The sequence below is a fragment of the Harmonia axyridis genome, chromosome 3 (assembly GCF_914767665.1).
Source record: "Harmonia axyridis chromosome 3, icHarAxyr1.1, whole genome shotgun sequence".
Classification (NCBI taxonomy): domain Eukaryota; kingdom Metazoa; phylum Arthropoda; class Insecta; order Coleoptera; family Coccinellidae; genus Harmonia; species Harmonia axyridis.
In genome coordinates, this window is record NC_059503.1 from 37,688,402 (window position 1) to 37,713,362 (window position 24,961).

At 34.8% G+C, this 24,961-nt stretch overlaps 3 protein-coding genes across 3 annotated transcripts; all 3 read left to right on the plus strand.

Annotated features, from left to right (window-relative positions):
• Positions 1–11,426: 11,426 nt before the first annotated feature.
• On the plus strand, positions 11,427–12,163 carry LOC123675291 (piggyBac transposable element-derived protein 4-like). Its single transcript, XM_045610638.1, has one exon. The coding sequence runs from the start codon at positions 11,576–11,578 to the stop codon at positions 12,161–12,163; it is 588 nt and encodes a 195-aa protein (XP_045466594.1). The 5' UTR covers positions 11,427–11,575.
• Positions 12,164–15,457: 3,294 nt separating this feature from the next.
• Positions 15,458–16,513, plus strand: LOC123675292 (52 kDa repressor of the inhibitor of the protein kinase-like). The gene has a single exon (XM_045610639.1). It carries the CDS (start codon positions 15,458–15,460, stop codon positions 16,511–16,513), a length of 1,056 nt encoding a protein of 351 aa, XP_045466595.1.
• An 877-nt stretch (positions 16,514–17,390) lies between these two features.
• Positions 17,391–22,227, plus strand: LOC123675293 (uncharacterized protein K02A2.6-like). Its single transcript, XM_045610640.1, has 4 exons — positions 17,391–17,589; positions 17,659–18,078; positions 18,241–19,623; positions 21,944–22,227. Exons 1-4 carry the CDS (start codon positions 17,391–17,393, stop codon positions 22,225–22,227), a joined length of 2,286 nt encoding a protein of 761 aa, XP_045466596.1.
• Positions 22,228–24,961: the final 2,734 nt, after the last annotated feature.

Below are 24,961 nucleotides of genomic sequence, written 5' to 3' on the forward strand. Positions count from 1 at the left end.
TTCTTTGTTATGAACATAACATACCATAAAAATACCAGAAATTCGAAGAAACCAACTCTTAATAGTAATTTGAACGTTCATTGAAGAATATTTGGCTAATTTGAAAAATAAAAGTATTCTTCATATTTTCTCGTACAAAGCGCCGTTTTCGAATAACTTGATCTTAAAAAAAAAAAATTATCTGTGAAATTCAAAAAATTGGGTACTTTGGCTGAATGCAACTCTGTTCTATTGTGGAAAAAAAAACCACAGAAATGAATATTTACTATGAAGTCATGTCTCAGATTTTAGAATTGAAATACTAGCCAACTTAGTTTGAAATTGAAGTTATTTGAATAAGCTCACCTCAACTCCTCGATTTGATTAAAAATCACTGAGCTTTGGCACAGCTCTGATAATAAGAAGATACTTCACTAAAATCAACATTCTTTTTGAAAAGTCCAGATTATTCATAAAACCCATGTTTAAAAAAGTTTTCACAAAATAGTCCCATTATAATGACAACAATCAATATCCCACTAAAGACTGCTGCTATCGAACAATACTGTATTCTTCTTCGGCTCATTCAAACTCACATCGAAACATATCACTAGGACTAGGTACATACTAGACAAATTTTCATGTGATTGAGATTGAATACTTTTATTCTTTTGCTATTCCATAAATTCATCCTAAGAGCTTATGATTGACATACTTCCAAGAGGGCCATAATTGTTTTAATGTGAAAACAAATTAGGTGAGTTGAAAGAAACCAAATATTCTATTGTGGATATTTACATTGAATACTTCTCATTTATTTTCAATGCCAAAATCAAGATGAATTAAGTAGTAAAGTTGGCTATAATGTAGGTACACATTAACAACAAATTTGATTACAAGTGGAGTCTAGCATTTTCCATTGATTACAGAGCTAGAATATTTTCCATATTTCCATATTTTCATACTGATGGTTTCAAAAATATTGATGCATTTCAATATTTTTATGAGATAGTTGGAACAAATCAAATGCTTCATTTCATAACAAATATCTTATAACAATAACAGTGTAAACTGTAAATGAAAATTTTAGGTTAGAACTTAGAACATAGATTATTCGAACCGAACTGCTGTGTTTATACACTCGAAATTTGAAATTCAAACTTAAAACCACAGATTACTATAGTCTGTGTTAGATCTTTCATAGATGAATATTATTTATTTGAGATTTTAAGGTTAATTCTTGCACGAAAAATAAACAAAGATATCATATAAATGAAATATAATGAATGAATGGATATGAGTATCAGAGCTAATATGGGTGGTAGCGAGCTCAATTCGTTATAATTATCGAAAATGAAATAGAAATCAAGAGAAGAATATTTAATCTTTAGCGTCAACGAAATTGGAATAACTCATTTATTTGATTATAAACACTACTTTGTTCAACAAATGGAATGTTAAACGTGAGTTTATGATGGTTTTTCTAATTTAGTAGCTTATTTCCAAGGTTCAAGAGGTATATCTTATGCTTGAGAAAACTTCAGTGTTCCGGTTTTCAGGGGTGAATTAGCTCATTTTGAAAATTTAAAATGGCTATATCTTTTTAACAGGGCCGAATCGGAAAAAATGGTAAATGAAAAAAGTGTTTCTTTTGACCTCAAGAACCTTCGGTTAAAATATATATACAGGGTGAGTCTTTGACTTGTACATATATTTTAACCGAAGGTTCTTGAGGTCAAAAGAAACACTTTTTTCATTTACCATTTTTTCCGATTCGGCCCTGTTAAAAAGATATAGCCATTTTAAATTTTCAAAATGAGCTAATTCACCCCTGAAAACCGGAACACTGAAGTTTTCTCAAGCATAAGATATACCTCTTGAACCTTGGAAATAAGCTACTAAATTAGAAAAACCATCATAAACTCACGTTTAACATTCCATTTGTTGAACAAAGTAGTGTTTATAATCAAATAAATGAGTTATTCCAATTTCGTTGACGCTAAAGATTAAATATTCTTCTCTTGATTTCTATTTCATTTTCGATAATTATTACGAATTGAGCTCGCTACCACCACTATTAGCTCTGATACTCATATCCATTCATTCATTATATTTCATTTATATGATATCGTTGTTTATTTTTCGTGCAAGAATTAACCTTAAAATCTCAAATAAATAATATTCATCTATGAAAGATCTAACACAGACTATAGTAATCTGTGGTTTTAAGTTTGAATTTCAAATTTCGAGTGATGCCAAATATAAACACAGCAGTTCGGTTCGAATAATCTATGTTCTAAGTTCTAACCTAAAATTTTCATTTACAGTTTACACTGTTATTGTTATAAGATATTTGTTATGAAATGAAGCATTTGATTTGTTCCAACTATCTCATAAAAATATTGAAATGCATCAATATTTTTGAAACCATCAGTATGAAAATATGTAAAATATTCTGGCTCTGTAATCAATGGAAAATGTTAGACTCCACTTGTAATCAAATTTGTTGTTAATGTGTACCTACATTATAGCCAACTTTACTACTTAATTCATCTTGATTTTGGCATTGAAAATAAATGAGAAGTATTCAATGTAAATATCCACAATAGAATATTTGGTTTCTTTCAACTCACCTAATTTGTTTTCACATTAAAACAATTATGGCCCTCTTGGAAGTATGTCAATCATAAGTTCTTAGGATGAATTTATGGAATAGCAAAAGAATAAAAGTATTCAATCTCAATCACATGAAAATTTGTCTAGTATGTACCTAGTCCTAGTGATATGTTTCGATGTGAGTTTGAATGAGCCGAAGAAGAATACAGTATTGTTCGATAGCAGCAGTCTTTAGTGGGATATTGATTGTTGTCATTATAATGGGACTATTTTGTGAAAACTTTTTTAAACATGGGTTTTATGAATAATCTGGACTTTTCAAAAAGAATGTTGATTTTAGTGAAGTATCTTCTTATTATAAGAGCTGTGCCAAAGCTCAGTGATTTTTAATCAAATCGAGGAGTTGAGGTGAGCTTATTCAAATAACTTCATTTTCAAACTAAGTTGGCTAGTACTTCAATTCTTAAATCTGAGACATGACTTCATAGTAAATATTCATTTCTGTGGTTTTTTTTTCCACAATAGAACAGAGTTGCATTCAGCCAAAGTACCCAATTTTTTGAATTTCACAGATAATTTTTTTTTTTTAAGATCAAGTTATTCGAAAACGGCGCTTTGTACGAGAAAATATGAAGAATACTTTTATTTTTCAAATTAGCCAAATATTCTTCAATGAACGTTCAAATTACTATTAAGAGTTGGTTTCTTCGAATTTCTGGTATTTTTATGGTATGTTATGTTCATAACAAAGAAACAGAAGAATGTGTATGGAATCTGGTGTTCGGAGAAGATGTATCACATCAAAAAAAAGCTATATTTCAAAAATCATTTCCTTCGATACAACCATTTACGAGATATAGCAGAAAATCACATTTTTTTAACGATTTTCAACAGCCTGTATCTTTTTAACCGGGCCGAATCGGAAAAAATGGTAAAGGAAAAAAGTGTTTCTTTTGACCTCAGGAATCTTGGGTTAAAATATATGTACAAGTCAAAGACTCACCCTGTATATATATATATATATATATATATATATATATATATATATATATATATATATATATATATATATATATATATATATATATATATATATATATATATATATATATATATAAAATAATGATTAATATGTAAAGGACTCTTTAGAATTTGCAGAGTTCATAAATAACTTCCAAATATATCATTGGACGTAATAAATTTATTCGGAAACATCTCAAGAGACTTAATAATGAAGATCATCGAACAAAAATGGCATACAATAGAATAGAACACCGAAATTCCAAGAGAACTATTTATCGAATTAGTCAACTTCATTCTTACACATAACCAATTTTCATATAAAGATGAATGGTACCAACAGACTTTTGGATTTTCAATGCGTTCCGAGGCAAGTCCCATACTCGCACAATATATCATGGACGATTTGTTAAATGAAGTCATCAAAAAACTGAATTACAGATTAGCATTCCTTAAAAAATTCGTGGACGATCTCATTACTGCACTACCTGAGTCAGAAATAGAAAACACTTTGGAAATTTTCAATAGTTATGATCCAAACTTAAAATTCACGATTGAAAAGGAAGATGAAAAAAGACCCGTTTCATTCTTAGACACAAGATTACATAGAGTAGAAGGTAGAGTTCATTTAAATTGGTACAGAAAACCCACTGCCTCAAACAAAATGATAAATTACCACTCAGACCATCCAATGAAAATGAAACTAAATAGCATAAAGGAGATGAATAGAAGAATAGAGAAAATTTGCCATCCAACATTTATAAAAAACTCCAGAGGAATTGAAGAAGATTCTAGAAAAAAATTCCTATCCATCAAGATTAATATCGAAAATATTATATTCAACACACCATGACAACAGATGAAATTAAATGGAAGTGTTGGAATATAAACTAAAACTCACTATTTATATTCAGTTTAAGCCTTGTGGCGCCACCTACCCACAATATATTGAAATTGCCATTTACTCGATAAGAGTTCTACTTATATGGTCTGTAACAATAACCCTAGTAGTTCTGTAGTAGTTGTGTTAGTATGCAGGTACTTCGTTTTGTTCTCGTTAAGGACATACGTCCGGTTTTGTTCTAAGTTCGTGTTCTTAAATAAACCACACTTAATAATAATAGACTTTATTATTATACCTAAAAACACCTGTTCACCATCTCAGGTTATGGGTTCAGCTACGTCTTACTGCGTATCAGGTGTATTTTAGTTCGGTTGTGTTTATTTCGATTCAAACATGAACAGGAGTACAGGAACAAACAAAATGGCCGAGGTGACGCTACCGCAGCAAAGCGATGAAAGTTATCGTTCGGGGATAAGCATTCGAAAACTTTCTAGTGAAGAACAGTGGGAAACTTGGAAGTGGCAGATAGAACTTTGTTTAAAAGAACAGTGTATTTATTCGGTCGTGGATGGAACACGAAAGTGTCCAGCAGGTCCTGTCGGCGAAGAAGAGCCCTCCGATGCGTACAAACGTTGGCAAAGGGACAATGCTCGTGCGGCGCGAATAATAGGTACATCACTAGATGATGAGCCTTCGATCTATGTTCGCAAGAAAACCGACGCGTGTGATACATGGGAAACTCTCATATCTGTGTATGGACAATCGTCGCTGCAGAGATTATACACTCTTTTTGATGCATTCTTTGAAACGACAAAGGATGAGTGTACTTCTGTTACTAAACATACGTCCACACTGGCAAATTTGTTCGATGACCTGTGTATTGAATTGAAGAAGGGTAATCCAGATGCTAAATTACCTCTTTCCCTTCTTCACCACAGGATTTTCAAAACCCTAGGCCCCGAATACCAATATTATAGGTCGACATGGTATAGAATACCAGAGTCAGAGCGAACCACAAAGCTACTGATCGAAAATTTGCGATCTATTGAGAATTCACATGGAAATAACCATTTGGTTAATGCTTTTCTGACAAAATTCGATGAACCCAAACATGATTCGAAGAAAGATAAGAAGAAAGAGAAAAGAACATGTTTGTATTGCAAGAAGGTGGGACACATCATTGCAAATTGCCGTAAGAGAGCAGATGCCGAAAAATCTAGACTGCAAAATCCTTCCGATGCCAAGACCAGCAACTCAGGGTCATTTCTTGCATCGAGTTTTCTGGTAAACAAGGATTCCATTACAGCTGATTCCTGGATTTCGGATTCTGGCACAACCCATCATATGTCTGCTAATAAGCAACATTTTTTGACGTTCGAGAAATTTCCAATTCCACAGCGAGTTCATACTGCAGGTAGTGAGGTGATTTTAGCCTATGGATCTGGTCGTGTTGACATCGAGGTGCTCATAAATGGTAAATGGTCACCTGCAACAATGAATAATGTATGGTTCGTACCAGATGCTCGACATCAACTTTTCTCAATTCGAAAGGCTGCTGAACTTGGAAATGAAATCACCTTCAATAATAAAGGAGTAATTATTAAACGAAATGGAGAAATTTCCGCAAGTGGAAAATTAGTTGGCTCAGTTTACGTTATGAACCTCCGAGTGAAATCTCCTAATCTGCAAGTATCAGTTAACTTAGCAACTGCAGAAGAAGTTCTACAAGGTTGGCATGAGAGACTTGGACATCAAGACAAACGACATGTTCGCGAAGTATTGTCTCGATTCGGTATAGCAGTTAAGTGCTCGGACACTGCTTCGTTCTGTGATGGATGCATTCTCGGTAAATCACATAGAAAACCGTTTCATGCTCGTGAAGATCGTTCAGAAACAGTTGGTGAGGTGATTCACGCAGATGTGAATGGGCCCATGTCGGTAAACTCGATAAATGACTTTCGATATTATGTTGTTTTCAAAGACTACTACTCAAGATTTGTTCGTGTATTTTTTATGAAAAACAAATCTGAAGTTGTGGAACATCTGAGAGTCCTGCAGTGTCACACTCCGGTAGGACACAGAGTCAAAGTGTTTCGTTCGGATGGCGGTCGCGAGTTCGACTGTAACGCAGTGTTACGTGAATTACGTGAACGGGGTATAGAATTCCGGCTTACGTGTCCGTATACCCCGGAGCAAAACGGCGTCGCCGAACAATCAAATCGTCACGTAGTAGAATTGGCTCGTTCGATGCTCTCAGTGAGTAAGCTACCAAAAACTTTTTGGGCTCATGCTTGTGATACTGCAGTGTACCTAATCAACAGAACTGGAAAATCAAGTGTTAAAGGGAAAACCCCATTTGAAATATGGACAGGTAAAATTTTCAAAAGTTTCGATTATCTTAGAATTTTCGGTTCTGAGTGCTATGCTCAGTTACCTAAACAATTTCGATCAAACTTTGACGATAAAGCTTAGTTCGGGAATTTCGTAGGTTATGTCAATGACAAAGATGGGTACAAAATTTGGATTCCATCGAAACGTCGATTGATTAAAACGCGTAATGTTGATTTTCGCCCGGAAAAATTGTGTACCACGAGTAACACAATACAGCTTGAATTCGAATATTATGCTGATCCAGAGGAAGAAGTCGAAGTAAAGAAAATTGAAGAAGAAAAATCTCTCGAAAAATTAGCTCAACGTTCGAGAAACTCGTCTTCCGGCAAAGTTCGAAGACTTTGTAGTTGGCTATCAAGCTCGTCGAGCAGAAGGCAACAGCGCTCTTTCGTGTTTATCTGAAACAATCCAAGAGGAATTCACCCCAAAGAATTTTGAGGAAGCCACGGCAAGTCAAAATTCTGAAGAATGGATGAATGCTATGAAAGAAGAAATGAAGGCATTCACAGATAATAACACGTGGGACTTAGTTGATCTACCAAGTGGCAAACGTGCTATAGACAATCGCTGGGTCCCTCGTATTAAATACAAAGCCGATGGCTCCATCGATCGCTATCGCGCGAGTTGTTGGTTTCAACTTCCATAGTGAATTTGATATGGCTATTTTTATTATTTAGATGATCAAAGAAGTCTTGGAGAGTTTCGGGTCCATGTGGCCAAACAACGAAGACATCGTCCACACATCGAAGCCAGCAAATAGGTTTCAGGTGGAACGATTCGATGGCATTGGTTTCAAAATCTTCCATGTAAATATCAGCGATGGTGTTGAAATATTTACCCAGTACATAAGTAATATAAGTTGTCTTGTAGTATTTCTATGCGCGGCATGCGCAGTCGTATATTTATTCTGTGTAATTGTAAGATAGGCCATGTGCAAGCTATGCTCGCTCCCTTTTCTCGTTGGCCGTTGTTGAAGAGTATTATTGTATATTTGTCAGTGTGTTTACTACACAGTTATTTCCTATATTTTATTAAAGACTTTTAATTATTAAACAGTGCGTTTAATTCATAACAGATGGCTGGAGAAAGTGGAGATCCAATGGGTGCACCTTTCACCTGTTTGTAAAATGTACCTTGAAAGAGGAAGTACGTGTTCGACATGCAATGGTTTATAAGGGTCAATGTATCCTGGGGTATGTGATGTTTGGTTTCCAGTATTTCAAGGGACTCTTTGAGTGGAATATTGGTGAAGAGAGATACGACGGAAGATAACCACACCTACGAGAATATTCTTGTTGATGATACCTGGGGAGTAGAAATCAATTATAATAAGTAAATAATTTACTTATTATAATTGATTTCTACTCCTTTACTAACGAAGTATCAGATCTTTTTTCGCTGAAGTTGTTGATGTTCTTGTTAGTTGCTTTCTTGAGAGCTATTGAGTTGTGTTCAAATAAGATCTTTACAACTCTGTATTTCGGTTTGTACTATTTTTACATGTTTTATGATTGCCTTATTTTGACTGTTTTCTATTGCTATTGTAGAGTCCTGAAGAAGGTCCCCATCGGGATCGAAACGTCGACTAAATGAAATAAAGAAGAGTGACATTATAACACTTATCAATTTTCTCACACCCCTTATCTAACTTATTAACTTAATTCTGTATTAATGACTATCATAAAATTAATAGAAGGGGTCTAGAGAGAGACTTACGGTAACGTGAATGAGATGGACGATAATCAGCTGTGACGGGGCAAAACATTGCATCGAGTGCCTAAATATCACTACTAATGTGCATATTTTGCTCTGTAAGAAGTGCTGTAGTTGAATTAATTATCGTTCCTTGCAACAACTGAAGATAAGTAGGATCATATTTTTTATTTTTCATCATGGTTATATCATGTTCTGCATATAATTGTACGGAAAGGTTCAAGAAAGGTTGTGGAATATCTTTTTTCTCGTAAGTACTTGCGCAGAAATAATACGTAAATATATTATGTAGTACTTACATTCCTAATTCTACAGATTTCCCAGTGATTCAAAATTGAGATCTCAGTGGGTGTTAGCTATAAAAAGAAAAAATTTCCAGCTACCAAAATCCTCTACGTTATGCAGTAAACATTTTATTGAAAATGATATTGTGCGTAATTTTGGACAGATAAAACTCAGAGAAGGCTCCATTTCCTCAATATTTGATTTTCCGGAACATTTGAGAAAGAAGACTTCCTTACCTAGATCTCATAGAAAAAGACATATGAAGGCTATGGAAGATGAAAATGAACCTAGTGATAATAAAAGGCTCAATTTGGATATTACATCAACAAGGTAATTCAAATGGTGCGAATGGAGGTGTTATCAGTATTCCCTCATATTTTATTTCTCAAAATTAGGATATCAGTAAAGGTGATTGTATTGCGGAATCTCAAATTTGAAAAAAAAGCAAGATTCATGCAATTATTTCTTCAAGTACCTATGACTTTTTTGTAGGAGGCAAGTTCCTTATCATTTTGGAGATATAAAATATTCTGATTTGAAGTCAGCAGAATCGAAAATGACATGGAACATTGCCAACAGAAGTATTCAAAGAATCCGCAAGGAAATAATAAGTTACGATCACAAAAATATAAAATACAGAGCAAGATCACCACGTTAAAAAAACTGATAATACATTTGAGAAATTCCCGAAACATCTCACAAAATTGTTATGATATAATGCAGGTGAAAGAAACATTTGTTAGAATGTTTTTAATGATTAGAATTCAGTGAATGTTGAGGCAGTAAATGTAGTCAAATAGTCCTAACATTGTGTGGTAGTAGCTTCTTAGAATTAGTTAGTTTAAACTTAGTATTCGTAACAAAGGTCCTTCTTTTCAGAAATCAACTCTCATTAATTACAGTTGCATCATTTTATTCGATATTTACTTATTTTATCTGGGATAGAAATAAAAAATGGATTTGTTTAATAACGTTAACGATTTTTTTAAATTATTTTTGATCTCCCTATTTAACCTTCTGTTAGTCGCGTGCAAGGTCTATAGTTTTAGACCTACACACCTTGAGTAGCGTGCAAGGTCTATAGATTACACAGGTTGTCTCATAACTTAGATTGAAGAGTGGGGTAACACGTCATCCAATTTCTGTATCGCTATTGGCCGTCATTGACAGACATCGCCGTGGTGTTTTGTTTACCGTGTTTGAAGCTGGTTCGATATAATGAATTCTTATACTCCATCAATATCCATCCCTAAAAAAAAACCTTATGGAACTAACTTGGAGATGCAGAATGAAACATTGAACAAGATGTTGATAACTATTACTTCAATGAAATGTATTGGTAAACCGTTTCTCCAAGTTTATCAAAAAGACATAATAATGTCCATAAAATCTCTGAAGAGCCTGTTCGAAAGAATGAAGAAGAATTGTGATGTGAAATATATATTGACTCATAGATTGAATGGGGAAAATTTTTTCTCGCAGGTATTTATAATGATAATTTAGTAATAATTTGATGGTAATCTCACACCTTTTTTAATTTTAGATAAGAACTCGAGGAGGATTACATGACCACCCATCTCCATTGAATGCTTTATATAGAGTAAGAATGATCCTTCTAGGAAAAAATCCCGGTATTGTACATTGCCATGCTAATGTGGAAACTTCTCCAGGCATAGAGGATAATTATTATGTACTCGCAGCAGCATTAAAGCAAGCCAAAATGGGTGATTTGAAAATAGCTGCTGTAGAATCATCAAAAAACCTGAATGACACAATGGAGAGTGAAAGTACCACCTCTTCTAGTAGCATGAGTTCTTATTTATCGGAAAAGTATCAATCGGAGAAAGATGGGTTGTCATACATAGCTGGGTATTTAGCTAAAAAGCATAAGGAAAAATACCCACTTCTAGGAGACTATTCATATAAGAAGGACACTGCACATAACTACTGTATTCCCTCATGGATACAAAATCTATCCTTTGGAGGCTTAACACAGTCGTCAGAAGAATGGTCTCATCAAGTGATTAAAATGGACAAATATTTCCAAAAAATGCATAAGGATAAGTTTTCTGATTTAACTCTTTCAAGTACAGTGGTTCAAATTTTGAAACACGCTTTTTTTGTACGGTGCAGAACGGTGGGGTAAAATTTAAACCACCATATATTCTACCTAAAAGGGACACGGGTTTAAATCGTACACCACTATTGCGGACCGTTTATTGGGTTATACAGAGTATTATGATATCCAGAGTTTTGACTGGAAACGGTTGTTCATTCGAGAAATGCGTATGATTTGTATCATTCCGCCGCGGCCGGCTTAGGCGATATTCTTTTAGTGTGAAAACGTTATTCTTTTGAAAGATACTTTAGAAAACTAGTGGAATATAGTCTACAGGACTTATTGAAGGTATGTGTATATTTTTTTTGGTTCTGTACCTTGATTTGGTGCGTTTTGAATCACAGTTTTAGGTGTTCAAAAATTGTACCACCGTACTGCAGTGCATTATGAATAGAAGGAGTGAACCTCCCTCATTCAATTTGGTCGGAATGTCAGTAGATGAGTTTTACGATTAAATTGAGCGAATTGAGAATGGTGACTGTGTTTCGATACCTTCCAATAATGTTTCGGACAACGACAGCGACTTGGAAGACGATACGGTCGAATTACTGGAAGAGGAGGATGACAATGCAGAATTGAGCTTTCATTCAGATGAGGATGAATGGAACATGAGTGACAATTTGCCATTACAGACATTGGTCCAGATGCATAGGTCTCAAAATATAATAGAATGGGGCAATCTCCAGACTAGTGTATTCCCACCAGAACCATTTATTGCCGATACCGGTCTACCACAATTCATTAGAGATCGTGAAAGCCTGAATCCTTATGAAGCTTTCAATCTATTGATCACTGATGATATTTTGAATCATATGCTTTTTCAAACCAATCTATATGCGGAGCAGCAGTACCAAGTGTCTGCAAAACCTTATAAAAAGGCAGAAATGGATGAAATAAAAACTTTTTTGGGAATTAATATTCTGATGGGCCAAAAAAAATATCCCAGCTACAGAGATCACTGGTCTACATCTCCGGATCTTCACGATCCGTATATTAGCCAAGTGATGACCTTACATAGATTTGGATGGTTTCTCACAAATTTTCATCTGAACGATAATAGCGTAATTCCAGAACGCAGCAGTATTAACTATGACAAATTGTATAAGTTGAGACCGTTTCTGGATTCCTTAAAAAATAATTTTCAATTGTGCCTTCAACCCCATGAAAACATAGCCGTAGATGAGTCTATGATATAATTCAAAGGTCGCTCTTCCTTAAAGCAGTATTTGCCTAAAAAGCCTATCAAACGAGGCTACAAAGTATGGGTACTAGCTGATTCAACAGGGTACTGCTGGAATTTTCAAGTATATACTGGCAAGACGTAGTGGAAAAGAATTTGGGATCTAGGGTAGTCAAAACTCTGGCAGATCCACTTGTGAACAAAAATCATAAAATATATTTCGACAACTTTTTTGTCTCTGTGAAGCTAATGGAAGACCTTCTTGAGCTGAAGCTATTTGGTTGTGGCACAGTGAATACCAATCGTAAAAACTTACCCCAATTCAAATCAGACAAAAATCTAGCAAGAGGAGAATATGATTGGCACACAAGTAACACTGGTCTAACTGCAGTGAAGTGGCGTGATAAGAGGTCCGTCCACCTCTTATCAAATTATCACAATCCTACAGAAACTACAGCAGTGAAAAGAAGGGAAAAAGATGGAAAAATTGTTCAAATACCTTGCCCCGTGCTACTCACAGACTATAACAAACATATGAATTTTGTCAATAAGTTCGACCAGCAGAGAGCATGCTATGGAATTGACAGGAAAAGTCACAAATGGTGGCACAGAATTTTTTTCTTTTTCCTTGATGCTGCAGTGGTGAATACTTTCGTTTTATATAAATTGTATGATAAGTCACCTCCGCTCAAGTTGAAAGATTTCCGGAGGCAAATTAGTGATGGTCTTAAAAATATTCTCAGAAATCACAGTAAGTTCCAGTTTTTCCTTATTACTGTAGGTAATAATATGACACCCCTGTATGAAAATGTTCGTATTTACTTTCCAAAAATTGCAACTTTATGCAATTACCTAAATTGATTCGATTCATCATATTTCGAATTTGAATAAAATATTGTATATTAACATATCTATTACTATTTTGATCGTACCTATTTTAGGATTGAAGATATTAAAGGCTATTTAGGAGAGGCTACAAACGATGTACGCGATTAAACTAATAAGAAAATCCGTGAAAACCAACGATTTCATCGCAATCTAATGTTATTTATTTCAGTGTAGAAACTGGGTGACGTCACGAATGGTTGACGCTGATTGGTTGAAAGTTACGAGACAACCTGTCTAAATCTATAGACCTTGAGTCGCGTGTATCTCACAGATACATGGAAGATTTGCATAACGCGCCAAATCGTAGTTCAAGTGTCGCCACTGTCGACGGTACACTGTAGCTTCGGTAGAAACAGAGAGTGACGCATTTGTTTACTTGCTTGTGACGGTGACATACGAAGAATTTAAAAACCCTACTTTTGTATCTCATAGCATAGTATAAGGAATTCCTTTTACTAAGCTCATAGATACATGCGACTATTGAGGTATGTTTTAGCGAAAACGTGTTCATTCCATATTTGTGCTTCTGTAAGGAAATTAAAATGAATTTGTTTCATATCAAAATATAATACCTATCTATACAAAAGCATTCTTGGAGAAATATACATTCTTTCGCCTTTGTATTTGGTGGATACATGCGACCACTGACGTAATAAAATTAATTTTTTCAGGTCAAAAATTAATATGGCACTCAAAATATATGACTTATATAACGAAAATCATTGCGAAGAGTTGAGAAACATCCTATTACAAAAAGAAAGTGATTTTGAGGAGAAATGTAGAGATTGATGATGAAAAGAGCGATACTGACGATAGAGACGAAGATTCTGGGAGAGAACAGAGTGATTTTTCCGGTGAAAGAGATGGAAAAAACATCCTTTTTCCCAGAGAAAAAGAATACCTTCTCAAAATATACTTATTCAACTGCCTGGGGTTACTGGTCAAGCAAAAGGCGTATACGAAACTTGGAATATATTGATCGACGAAACAATGCTAAGAGAAATAGTCAAATGTACGAATAAATATATAGATAATATTCAAAAAGAGTTCAAGCGACCTAGATATGCTAAAATTACTGATATAATTGAAATGAAAGCGTTAATTGCCACCTCAATACTAAAACTAGATAACTCAAAAATTGACCATTTTTAGATATCTGGTCAAACCAAGTCAATGTTGTGATTACTTTCGAATGCAACAATCAGATTTCTCAAATTCGATAACGTCCACGTGGAGAGGAGGTGAAAAGTAAATATTTTCCTGATATCAGTGGCATGTAATACTAAAACCAGATATCTCAACTTGTCTAGTTCTACCATTACCCAATCACGAATTGTGTAAATGCTAAAACTGAATAACTTGATATATATACTTGTTGCACTATAATTCCAAACGCGCAATTTCAGTTGTCTAATCCTCCATGCCAAATTAGTAGTGTTGATATTGTTGATTCAGGTGGTTGCTAGTGAGTTCGTGTGAATCACAGTGAATTTCAAGATAATTTCAATACCTACAAAAACTACTCACAATACCTTGTAGAGGAACATAGGCGTAACGAGGGGGGGAGGGGATTATTGGGGACGTAACCCCCCCCATTGATCAGCAGGAAAAAATTTTTTTGGCAGAACAATAAAAAAATAACTTGGAAGATTTTGCTTTCTCAAAGTTGTTATTGTGGAATTACAGAAGTATCATTGTGATAATTCAGAGCCAATTCTGGAGATGAGGCTCTGAGAAAACATTTAGAAATAGTATCGAAAAATGCAGTTTATCTCTCACCAAAAACACAAAATGAAATTATTTTGGCTATTAACGATATAATGTTGAAGAAATTGGTTGAGATGGTCAATTCCGCGAAATGTTTTACTGTTCTTGCAGATGAAACGACATACATCTCAACACAAGAACAAGCATCAATCGGCGTTAGATACCTATACAACAATGATATTAAAGAAGATTTCCTTCAGTTTGTACCTGTTTCTGATTTAACTGGTAAAAACCTTGCGACAGTCATTTTGAAATCATTACGCGAGTTTGGAATTGATACAAAGTATTTGAGGAGGCAAGGATATGATGGGCCCGCTGCAATGAGTAGAAAATTCAGCGGAGCACAGGCATATGTAATGGAAGAGCATCCGACTGCCATATATGTCCATTGTGTATCCCATAGCTTAAACCTTGCTATAATAATAATAATAATAATGCCTTTATTGCAGAGAATAAAAAAATATTACAATTCCAAAAAAAAACATCAGAAAAAATCAATCACAGGGCGGAGTTCAGATGGTGATGAAGCCATACACCCCTGCTCTTCCACTCAAACCCTTAAAAACCTATAAGTGCATCATGTTCAATTTCTGAGATCAGAAATTGCTGTGGGACTGCAACAAAACTATGTGTGTTTTTTAACACCCCTAAAAGAATGGAGGTTATTACAAGAGCAATTGATAAACTGTTCCCTGAAGCCAAATCTACTCGTTTAAAACAACTCTGTCCAACTAGGTGGGTTGAGCGCCATGATTCAATATTACTACTTCAAGAAATGTTACCTGCTGTCCAGGAGGCTCTTGAAGAAGTTTCACATTGGAAGGATGTAGAATCAGCGTCGATGGCATCGCAGCTTTTATGTGCACTTCACAGTTCATCCTTTATGATCAGTTTGCAAGTGAAGGCTAGAGTATTTTCCTTAAGTTCACCCCTTGCTCGATTTTTGCAGCATGAACATATCGATCTTTTAAATGCTATGAACATTGTGACTAATCTAAAAGGGACGATAGAAAAAATCAGAACCAATGCTGAAGAAGAATTCGCAACCATATTTAACGCATCAGAGACTATAGCTGAATTACTCAGTACCTCAATAAAAGCCCCAAGAAGAACTGGACGACAAACTCTTAGGTGCAACATTGAAACCGACAATCCTCAATCATACTTTAAGGTATCCCTATTTTTGCCATTTTTAGATCACTTTTTAAGTGAATTAAATAGTCGCTTTCTGAAACATCAAGACGTACTGAAAAGTTTTGAGTGTCTTATACCGACCTCTACCAGTAATGCTGAAGTCACCAGAACACAGGAAGAAAGTTTTAAAACGCTCCTGAATTTCTATCAGGAAGATATTCAAATTGGTGATATCGCTGCCATTGGGGAACTCCATATGTGGTACGAGAGGGTGAAAGATTTGAAAATAAGCTCAAGAGAGGCAATCAATTATTACACTGCCTGCCATCAGGATGTTTTCCCAACTATCAACACCCTCCTGAAAACTCTTATCACTCTTCCTGTATCGACATCAACCAGTGAAAGGTCCTTCTCATCTCTTAGAAGATTGAAAACATACTTAAGGAACACAACTGGCCAGCAAAGGTTGAACGAGCTTGCTATGCTCAATACTCACAGAGAGCTAGATATCAATGCTGCTGAAGTGTTGGACGAGCTGGCAAAAACACCTCGTCGTCTTGAATTTAGACTTTCTTGAATGATTATATAGAGGAGCGTGATAGCAATTTTCACTTATGCATTTATATTTTAGAATATTTTCAATCTTTTTTAATTCTTACACGCATTTCATTGTTTATTAAGTGTAGCATTCAATAGTATAATATATATTGTGCCTGTATGATGAAATAATTTTTTTAGAAGAGTTTTTCACACAAATCTTCGAATGGAAACGATATCTATCCCCCCCCCCCCGCTTTTCACTTCAGTTCAGGTCACTCGCTAAAACTTGCCACTACCCATAACCCCCCCCCCCATGAGTCAACTCTAGTTACGCCACTGTAGAGGAAGGTTATTAGCTGAACTTGGTAAACAAAGTAAGTACTGCTGAATGGTTACTTTTTATAAAACCTTTAACAAGCTGCACATGGAGTGAGGTTAGGTGTAAGTGTTTAAAGTTTTTCCGAGATTCATTCGCGAATAAACCCATTTTCGATAATATTCTTATGCAATATCAAATATTGATTCTAGCAACACGATAAATACTATTAGCAGTCTTCCTACGCTATTTTCCATCGTTCGAGATAACCGCTTGGAAGGTATTCATGAGGAAAAGTGAAACATATTTCATTAAAAATTGAACTGTGATGTATTAAGTCAAATAAAGAAAAAGAATTGTTAGGTTGAATGTCAATTGGAAATGAAATGTCTAATTGTACACTTGTTATGGTTAAGAAATGGCGATGTGCTAAACAGATTTTTGTAATACACGTAAATTATCCGAATCTGCGTATTATTACTCTTATCCGGACACAACAGTTAATGGCGACGAGGATATAAAACCTGCAGTCGAGTCATTTTTGGAAAAATCCGTTTCCGCAATTTTCTACTGATCCTGGTGTCGACCACGCTTCACAATGTCTCAAGATAAAGCCCATCAATCCGAAATTGTGGTTGTGAGCAACAATATTTGTCAATTGAATGGTTTTAAAGTTGGCGACGACTTCGAAATTTTTGCACAATATTTTATTGCCAATGCAGTTGGAGACGACAGAAAAACTGCTGTTCTACTTACTCTGGTGGACGAAAACGTTTATAAAACGATTAAAAATTTATGTGATCCAGTATTACCCAAACAAAAAACCTATAAGGAACTCATCGAGCTATTGGAAACTCAATACTAAGCTAGAGTGAGTGTCTTCCGTAAACGTATTATATTCAATAATTTGAGACAAGGGGAAGAATCCATAAGCGAGTGGTTCGTTAAAATTAAACAACTTGCTGCCCCATGTAAATTTGGAAATTCTGTCAATGAAAGAGTCAAGGACAAGTTTGTAACCGGCTTGAGAAGTGGTCCTATTTTAGACAGACTTTGCGAGGAAACTGAAGATAAGCCCTTACCGGCGTTGTATGAAATTGCTGTTGGAAAAGAAGCAGCTTTAAAGGAGACAAGGGTGGTGGATGTTAACAAAATGAAGCCATACCACGAAAGGAAGAAATCAGTAGTACATCAAAAGGAGACGAAGGTGTCACCGAAGCACGAAGATAAGAAGAATGGTCCGAAGTGTTTTGCATGTGATGGTGTAGATCATGATTTCGCTAAGTGTAAGTTTAAAAAGTTTATTTGTAGAAAATGTAAGAAAAAAGGACATACTTAAAAAGCTTGCAAGGGGGAGGTACATTTAGTGGAGGAAACTGTAGAAGATGTGCATGTTTTTGAAATGTTTAATTTAACAAATGAGTATTCTAATCCTATTTTTGTTAAAGTTTGCTTGAACGGTAGATTATTTAAGATGGAAGTCGATACAGGAGCAGGTCTGAGTTGTATGCCATTTAATATTTATCTGAAGCATTTCAACAGTATTCCGTTGTCGGAAACTCAAGTTAAATTGAAAACGTATGATGGAACGGTTATTATTCCTAAGGGTTGTTTGAATTTGAAGGTAGGTATTAAGGGTATTGAACAGAATTGTAGTTTGATGGTAGTTGAAAATGGAAGTAGACTACTATTGGGAAGAGATTTATTGAGAAAATTTGATTTAGATTTAATTTCATTGTTTAGAGATATCAATTTACTTGAAAAAAAAGGAAACTTGGTTCAGTTGTTGGAAAGATTTGAAAATTTATTCAAAAATGAACTTGGTTTTTATAATGGTGCTGAGATCTCATTGGAGATTTGTCCAAATACTAAACCAATTTTCTGTAAACCAAGGCCAGTACCTTATGCTTATAGAGAAAAAGTAAAAGAGGAATTATCCAGACTACTAGAATTAGGTGTGATCGAAAAAGTGGATCATGCTGAGTGGGGTACTCCATTGGTAATTGCATTGAAGCCCAATAGCAAAGATATCCGGTTGTGCGCTAATTATAAGGCAACAATCAACAAATATTTAGTTGATGTGAATCATCCATTACCACTGATACAGACAATATTTGCTGCTTTACAGGGTGGTAAACAATTCACTAAGTTAGACTACAAAGATGCTTATAATCAATTGCAAGTGAACGAAAAAACAGGGTTACTTTTAGCATGGAGCACAGATTTAGGTATTTTTAAATTGAAAAGGTTACCATTTGGTACCAAACCTGCTTGTGCAATATTTCAATCAATTTTGGAAAAAGTATTAAGTGGAATATCGGGAGTAGTAGTTTTTATAGACGATATTGTTGTTACAGGTAGAACGAAAGAAGAACATTTACAAAATTTAGAACAAGTATTGAGTAGACTTGAGAAATTCGGTTTTATGTTGAATAAACAAAAGTGTGAATTCTTTAAAGACAGTATAACCTATTTAGGTCATCATATTTCAGTTGATGGTTTAACGAAAGATTTTGATAAAGTTTCAGGAATTTTGAAATGTTCTCAACCCAAAAATGTGACCGAAGTGAAAGCTTTTTGCGGAATGGTCAACTATTATCATAAGTTCATTCCAAATATTTCAGTTATTTTGAAACCTATGTATGAATTACGCAAGAAAAATACTCAATTTAAATGGTCGTATGAGTGTAATAAAGCATTTGAGTTAATAAAAAAAGAATTAGTATCCGATAAAGTTTTAACGCATTATTGTTTGGATAAGCCTTTGAGGTTATCTTGTGATGCATCATTTTACGGTATAGGAGCTTGTTTATCGCATGTAGAATCCTATGGTAATGAAAGGCCCGTTTGTTATATTTCCCGAGTATTAAACAAAACACAGCAAAATTTTAGTATTACACACAAGGAAGGATTAAGTGTTGTAAGAATGCAATTAATACTAAGTTTGTTTTTATAAGAAGAATTTATGTTAGTTTATTTTCTGTGTCTATTTCTCTGATTCTCTGTGATTAATTTTTGACATTATCTGAATCGTTCAATATATTGAGGTTATATCGCTGTTTAAAATAATAAAGTAAATCACTCGTTATAAGTACTATTTTATATAATCCAACTGGTTATGGGCCCAGGAAGTACATTTAAAATAACGAGGAATATCCAGAATTAATTATTTTCATGAAAATTCTGGTAATTTAAGCAAAATTTCACATATAACCTAAAAATGGCACATGCTTTGGACAAGTTAGTCGTCGAAAAATATGGAATAACGCAATTTGATGGGACTGGATATGATCATTGGCGATTTCGGATGGAAATCTTATTAGATCAGCACAATGTGAAAGAGTGCATCAAGGAGGAACGCATTACCCCTGACGAAGCATTCCTGAAGCTGGACAAGCAGTGCAAATCACTCATAATACAATGCATTTCCAATTCCCAAATGTAATATGTAAAAGAAAAGGCCACTGCCTTTCATGTGTGGAATGCATTAGAAAAGGTATTCCAAAGAAAAGGAATTGCATCACAACTTTACCTACGGAAGAAATTATTAACCATGAAGTTCAGTGAAGATTCACTAGAGAAATTCTTTGTAATGTTTGATGAAATCATCAGAGAACTAAAGTCTGTAGGGGCAAAACTGGAAGAAACCGATGTGGTTTGCCACCTATTATTGACTTTACCTAAAAGTTTCGACAATATATCATAGTTACAGCATTAGAAACGTTAGATCCTGATAAATTAACCCTGGAATTTGTAAAAGGCAAGCTCCTGGATCATGAAATGAAAATGATAAATAGTTCAGATCCACCAGTTGATTCTGCTGCCTTTTTGAATCGTTAACAGAAAAAAGGACATTGGCGTGGAGAAACAACCAATCATGGGAATAAAAGCAGCTCTTTTCAATTCAAATGCCATAATTGTGGGAAGAAGGGACACACAAGAAGTCGATGTTGGTTTCCAGAACCAGCGTACTCGTCGGATCATTCCGAATATATTCCTGATGGAAGTGGAGATTCTTCAGATAATGACTCACTCGATAATAACTCACTAATTTTGAACGAAACTAATAGAGAAAACATTCTAGTGGGTATGGAAGTATTTCCGGAAGTGACAGTTAAATCAAGAAAAAGTGTATTGAAACCACATAATAGTAAAAGAAATGTAGCGAAAAGAAAGAACTTGTGGTGAAGAATACGTGTCTTCCAGGAAAAAAAAGTACCAGTAGCAACAATGAAACTGCCATGCCCCGCTAGTTGTAGAAATAAATGTTCTCTGAAACTGGAAGACTTTTGATATTCAGAACATAATGGGACCTTGCAAATTATACACGGCAACGTGACTTCATACACAGTGACACAACAGAATCGGAGACACCCTGGAAAACTCGTGAGAATTCTAAACGTAATGTGTCCATAAGTTATTTTTCACCAATGAATGGAAAAAATAAAGTTTGCGAAACAATGTTTATAAATACGTTAGACATTAGAAAAGGTGTAGTCGATGTAGCAATGAAAAATCGAACTTAGGGAAATACTAGTCAAGGTGATAAAAGGGGAAAGTTCGCGAAAAAAGTGACGAATCCATCCATCGTTGGAAATATTAAATCATATATGTCTGGATGTTAGGAATTCGGTTTCTGAGCCGATATTTGAGAAAAGAGTGAAGCTCTTTCTGATGGACCTAGGCACAGAATATCTGACCTTCAAATTCGGTCAACTCTCTGTTACTACATCTTCGTTTGTCTTGTTAAAACTTGCCTTCCAAATACGCTTGAAAGAATGGTAAAAAAAGGAAAAATATATATATTTTTTTTGTTCAATTGTGTTTCGCATATACTGGCTTTGTCATTCTGCACTGTTCATAAAATTGAGAAAAAAATTTAATTTGGTTGTTCACCCCACGGATAGGCGTAGCCTTTGTGGGAATTTTGTTTGTTTGTAGATTGTATAATATTTCTTCAAATAAATTTATTATTATTGTATCGAAAAATTTCCTTCTGTACCGTTTCCTACTTGCAATCTACGTGATGAGAGAAATGAAGAAAAAGCAAGCGACACACACACACACACACAGCTACATCAACGCTAACATTATCTAACTTAGACCAATTGGTGTCTAGCTCCCTCAGACACTATTCTTTTTCTTCTTCAGGACCTGAAGATTTTATTGAAGAAGCTGTTACCGAACAACAAAATGTTTTTGAGGATAATCAGGGGTCCGGTTTCGAAATGAAGTTATTGGATGATAATGACATAGATGATCCAATTTTCGTTTCCGGGACAACATCAGACAGTGAGTCTTGCTCAAATGATTCGTTTGTAGGTGCTTGCGACGTGCGTCCGAGAGACGTATTCAATCCAGTTTCTTTAGTTCCTTATACTGACTCAGATGATTCAGAAGATTATGGAAGTACTGAGGCGCAAAGAAACGGATGAAAAATGAAAAAATAAACTGGAAAAAAAAATGTAAGGAAGAAGAAGAGGCTAAGTGGAAAAGAGTATATCAATACAAAAAATCTTGTCATCAAAGCGAAATCTTTAAAGCATCCCTGCCATGCTAATTGTCGTTTAAAATGCAAGCTGAGGTTCTCAGAGGAGCATCGTTTGAAAATACATTCTGAGTATTGGGATGGTGAGAGAACCTGGGACTCAAAAATGCAATTTGTCGTGTCATCTATAAAAACAAAAGCTGTTTTTAGTCAACGAATTCGAGATGACTCAAGGAAAAGTAAAAAAAGAGGAAATTGTCTTGCAAAACCTTTCTCCTCAATACACTGTCAATTTCTGAAACCTTCATGAGAGTTGCCTTAAAAAAAGCTAGCGAGTCTGGTTCGATGACACCAAATCTTAGGGGGAAGCACATTTCTGCAAATAAGTTACCAAGTGATAGCTTGGAAAGAATCAAAAGCCTCATTTCCAAGTTCCCCGTATATCAAAGCCACTGCAGCAGAGAAAGATCGAAACGAGAATATTTAGGCAATCATTTAAATATTTCTATAATGCACTCAATTTATGTAAATGTAATTTTATTGCGTCGTGCTCTAAACGTCCATTTGTTGTGAGAAGGATGCTCCTCGAAGATTTTCTAGATTTTTTTACTTGAGGAATAAGGACGCCCCATTTATTTCGAAGAAGAAAAATGGTGACAATGAACCATTTTTAATATCACATGCAGTGTGGTTACAGCTTCGTCAAGATAATACCAAGTTCAGTTTCAGTGAAGATAATTTTAAAACTGTCGATCTCAAGAGAAAGCGGAGAGAAAGAGGGATTGTTTTACCGGCATCCATCCCACCAATGAGATAAACGAAAAAAAAAAGATAAGCAATGAGAAATACAGAGATCTCATGAATTTATTGCAATGGGTTCCTGTAGAGTACAGATCCTTTTTTGAAAAAATTCCACATGGAGAAAAGGAAGGGAACTTTCCTGAGGATGACTCAACCGCTTTAGATTAATAGTTTTGGTTATTACCTGTGGATTTTGTCAGGCTATAAAACCATATCACAATTTTGTACACATGTTAATTTTTGTACCGATTTTTTTTTATATTACAAATATTGTTATAATGATTGCTGTGTAGTATTTATTAACATACCTTGTCATTAAGTGTCCTAAACCTGGTTTCATAAGTACAGCCAATATAGCGTAACTCCAGTCTCAAGTACTAAAACGATTTTATGAGCACAGTCAAAAAAACGTAAGTCCAGTCGCAACTAAATAAGACGTCAATTCTAAACAAAATATCTGTGTATGGCCAAAGTTTATACAAATTTAATAATAACAATAATTTTTTGCTGGCTGACTCAATTATTAGCTTTGCAACCAGACCTAGAGTACATTTCTTACAGTTTTGGTGCTCTCCTGAAAAGTTAGTCTAGTGTGACTTACGTTAGATATTTTATAGTTGAAGAAATTTCGTATTTTGACGTTGGCCTGATGATGGCAATATAGCCGAAATCGATCGCCAATAGATTTTTCAAAGAAAGTTTAGTGTGTTTTTGCGTTCCTCATTAACGGATTGAAGGATACCAACGTTGAAGAGATTTTCAATTTAAAAAGTTCATTTTTGAATGAAGGATCAGGTTATGGTTCAAGAGAAATCCACCTTAATAAAAAACATGCTTATTTCTATCAATTACAAATGCAAATAGTAGTTACTGGTGCAAACTATTTTGATTTTGTGGCTTGGAATCAAGAAGATTTTTATTGGAAAGGATATTATTCGATGAAAACTTCTGGAAAATACATAGCGAAAAGGCACTGTTGTTTCATTAAAGAGTCATCATGCTAGAACTTTCGGCAAAATATTTCACAAAAAAAAATCGATAACTGAAACCGAACCACAACGTTCGACTGGCAACGCACCAGATACATGAACTAGCAGTTCAGACGTTTCTCTGTCGATAACAGGAAATTGGTGCAAATGCAAGAATAGTGCTAATGGATCCAAGAATTGCAGTATGGATTGCTACACTTAGCAATCCATACTGCAAAATTGTATGGTTCCACCCCAAATGCATTGGTATTAAGAGAAAAATTATTAAACAGAAGTGGTTTTGCACAAAAGTAAATTTCGCAAAAAAGAATAAACTGTAAATATCAATCAACTGTTTAATCATTTCAATGTATTCAAATATCTTGTATATGATTTATTAGTATTTTATTCATCACGTTGACTGAAAAATGAAATAATGCATGAAGGAAATTATATAAATGAAATATTCAATTACAATATAATCACAGAAATAATAACATTTATTAATTATTCACCAAGGGAGGTTAACCGTCTTACGAGTGACAGCTCTTCCTAATTTTCTCTCCAAATTTCGCTAATTTTGGGTAAATTTTTGTACTAACAATCAGAAAACTCTACTAACTCAGTGTTGTGTTTGTGGAAACTATTGGTAAGTCCATTTCTAAATTTTTTCTCACCTTCCTGATTTCACATAAAGGGTTATAAAAAACGGTAGAGTGATAACGAAATAATTTAATACGAACTCAATGGACTGGTCGTCGGGGGATCCCCCGGAGGATTCTCCAGACCCCCCTGGGGATTTTTCCACCTCAAGTCAAAGCAAAATCTCTCGCCCTAAACCCCCACTCTCTCCAAAAGTATTTGATCGCTTAACTAAAGAGTCCCAATCTACTTTCTCTTCTATCCTAACCA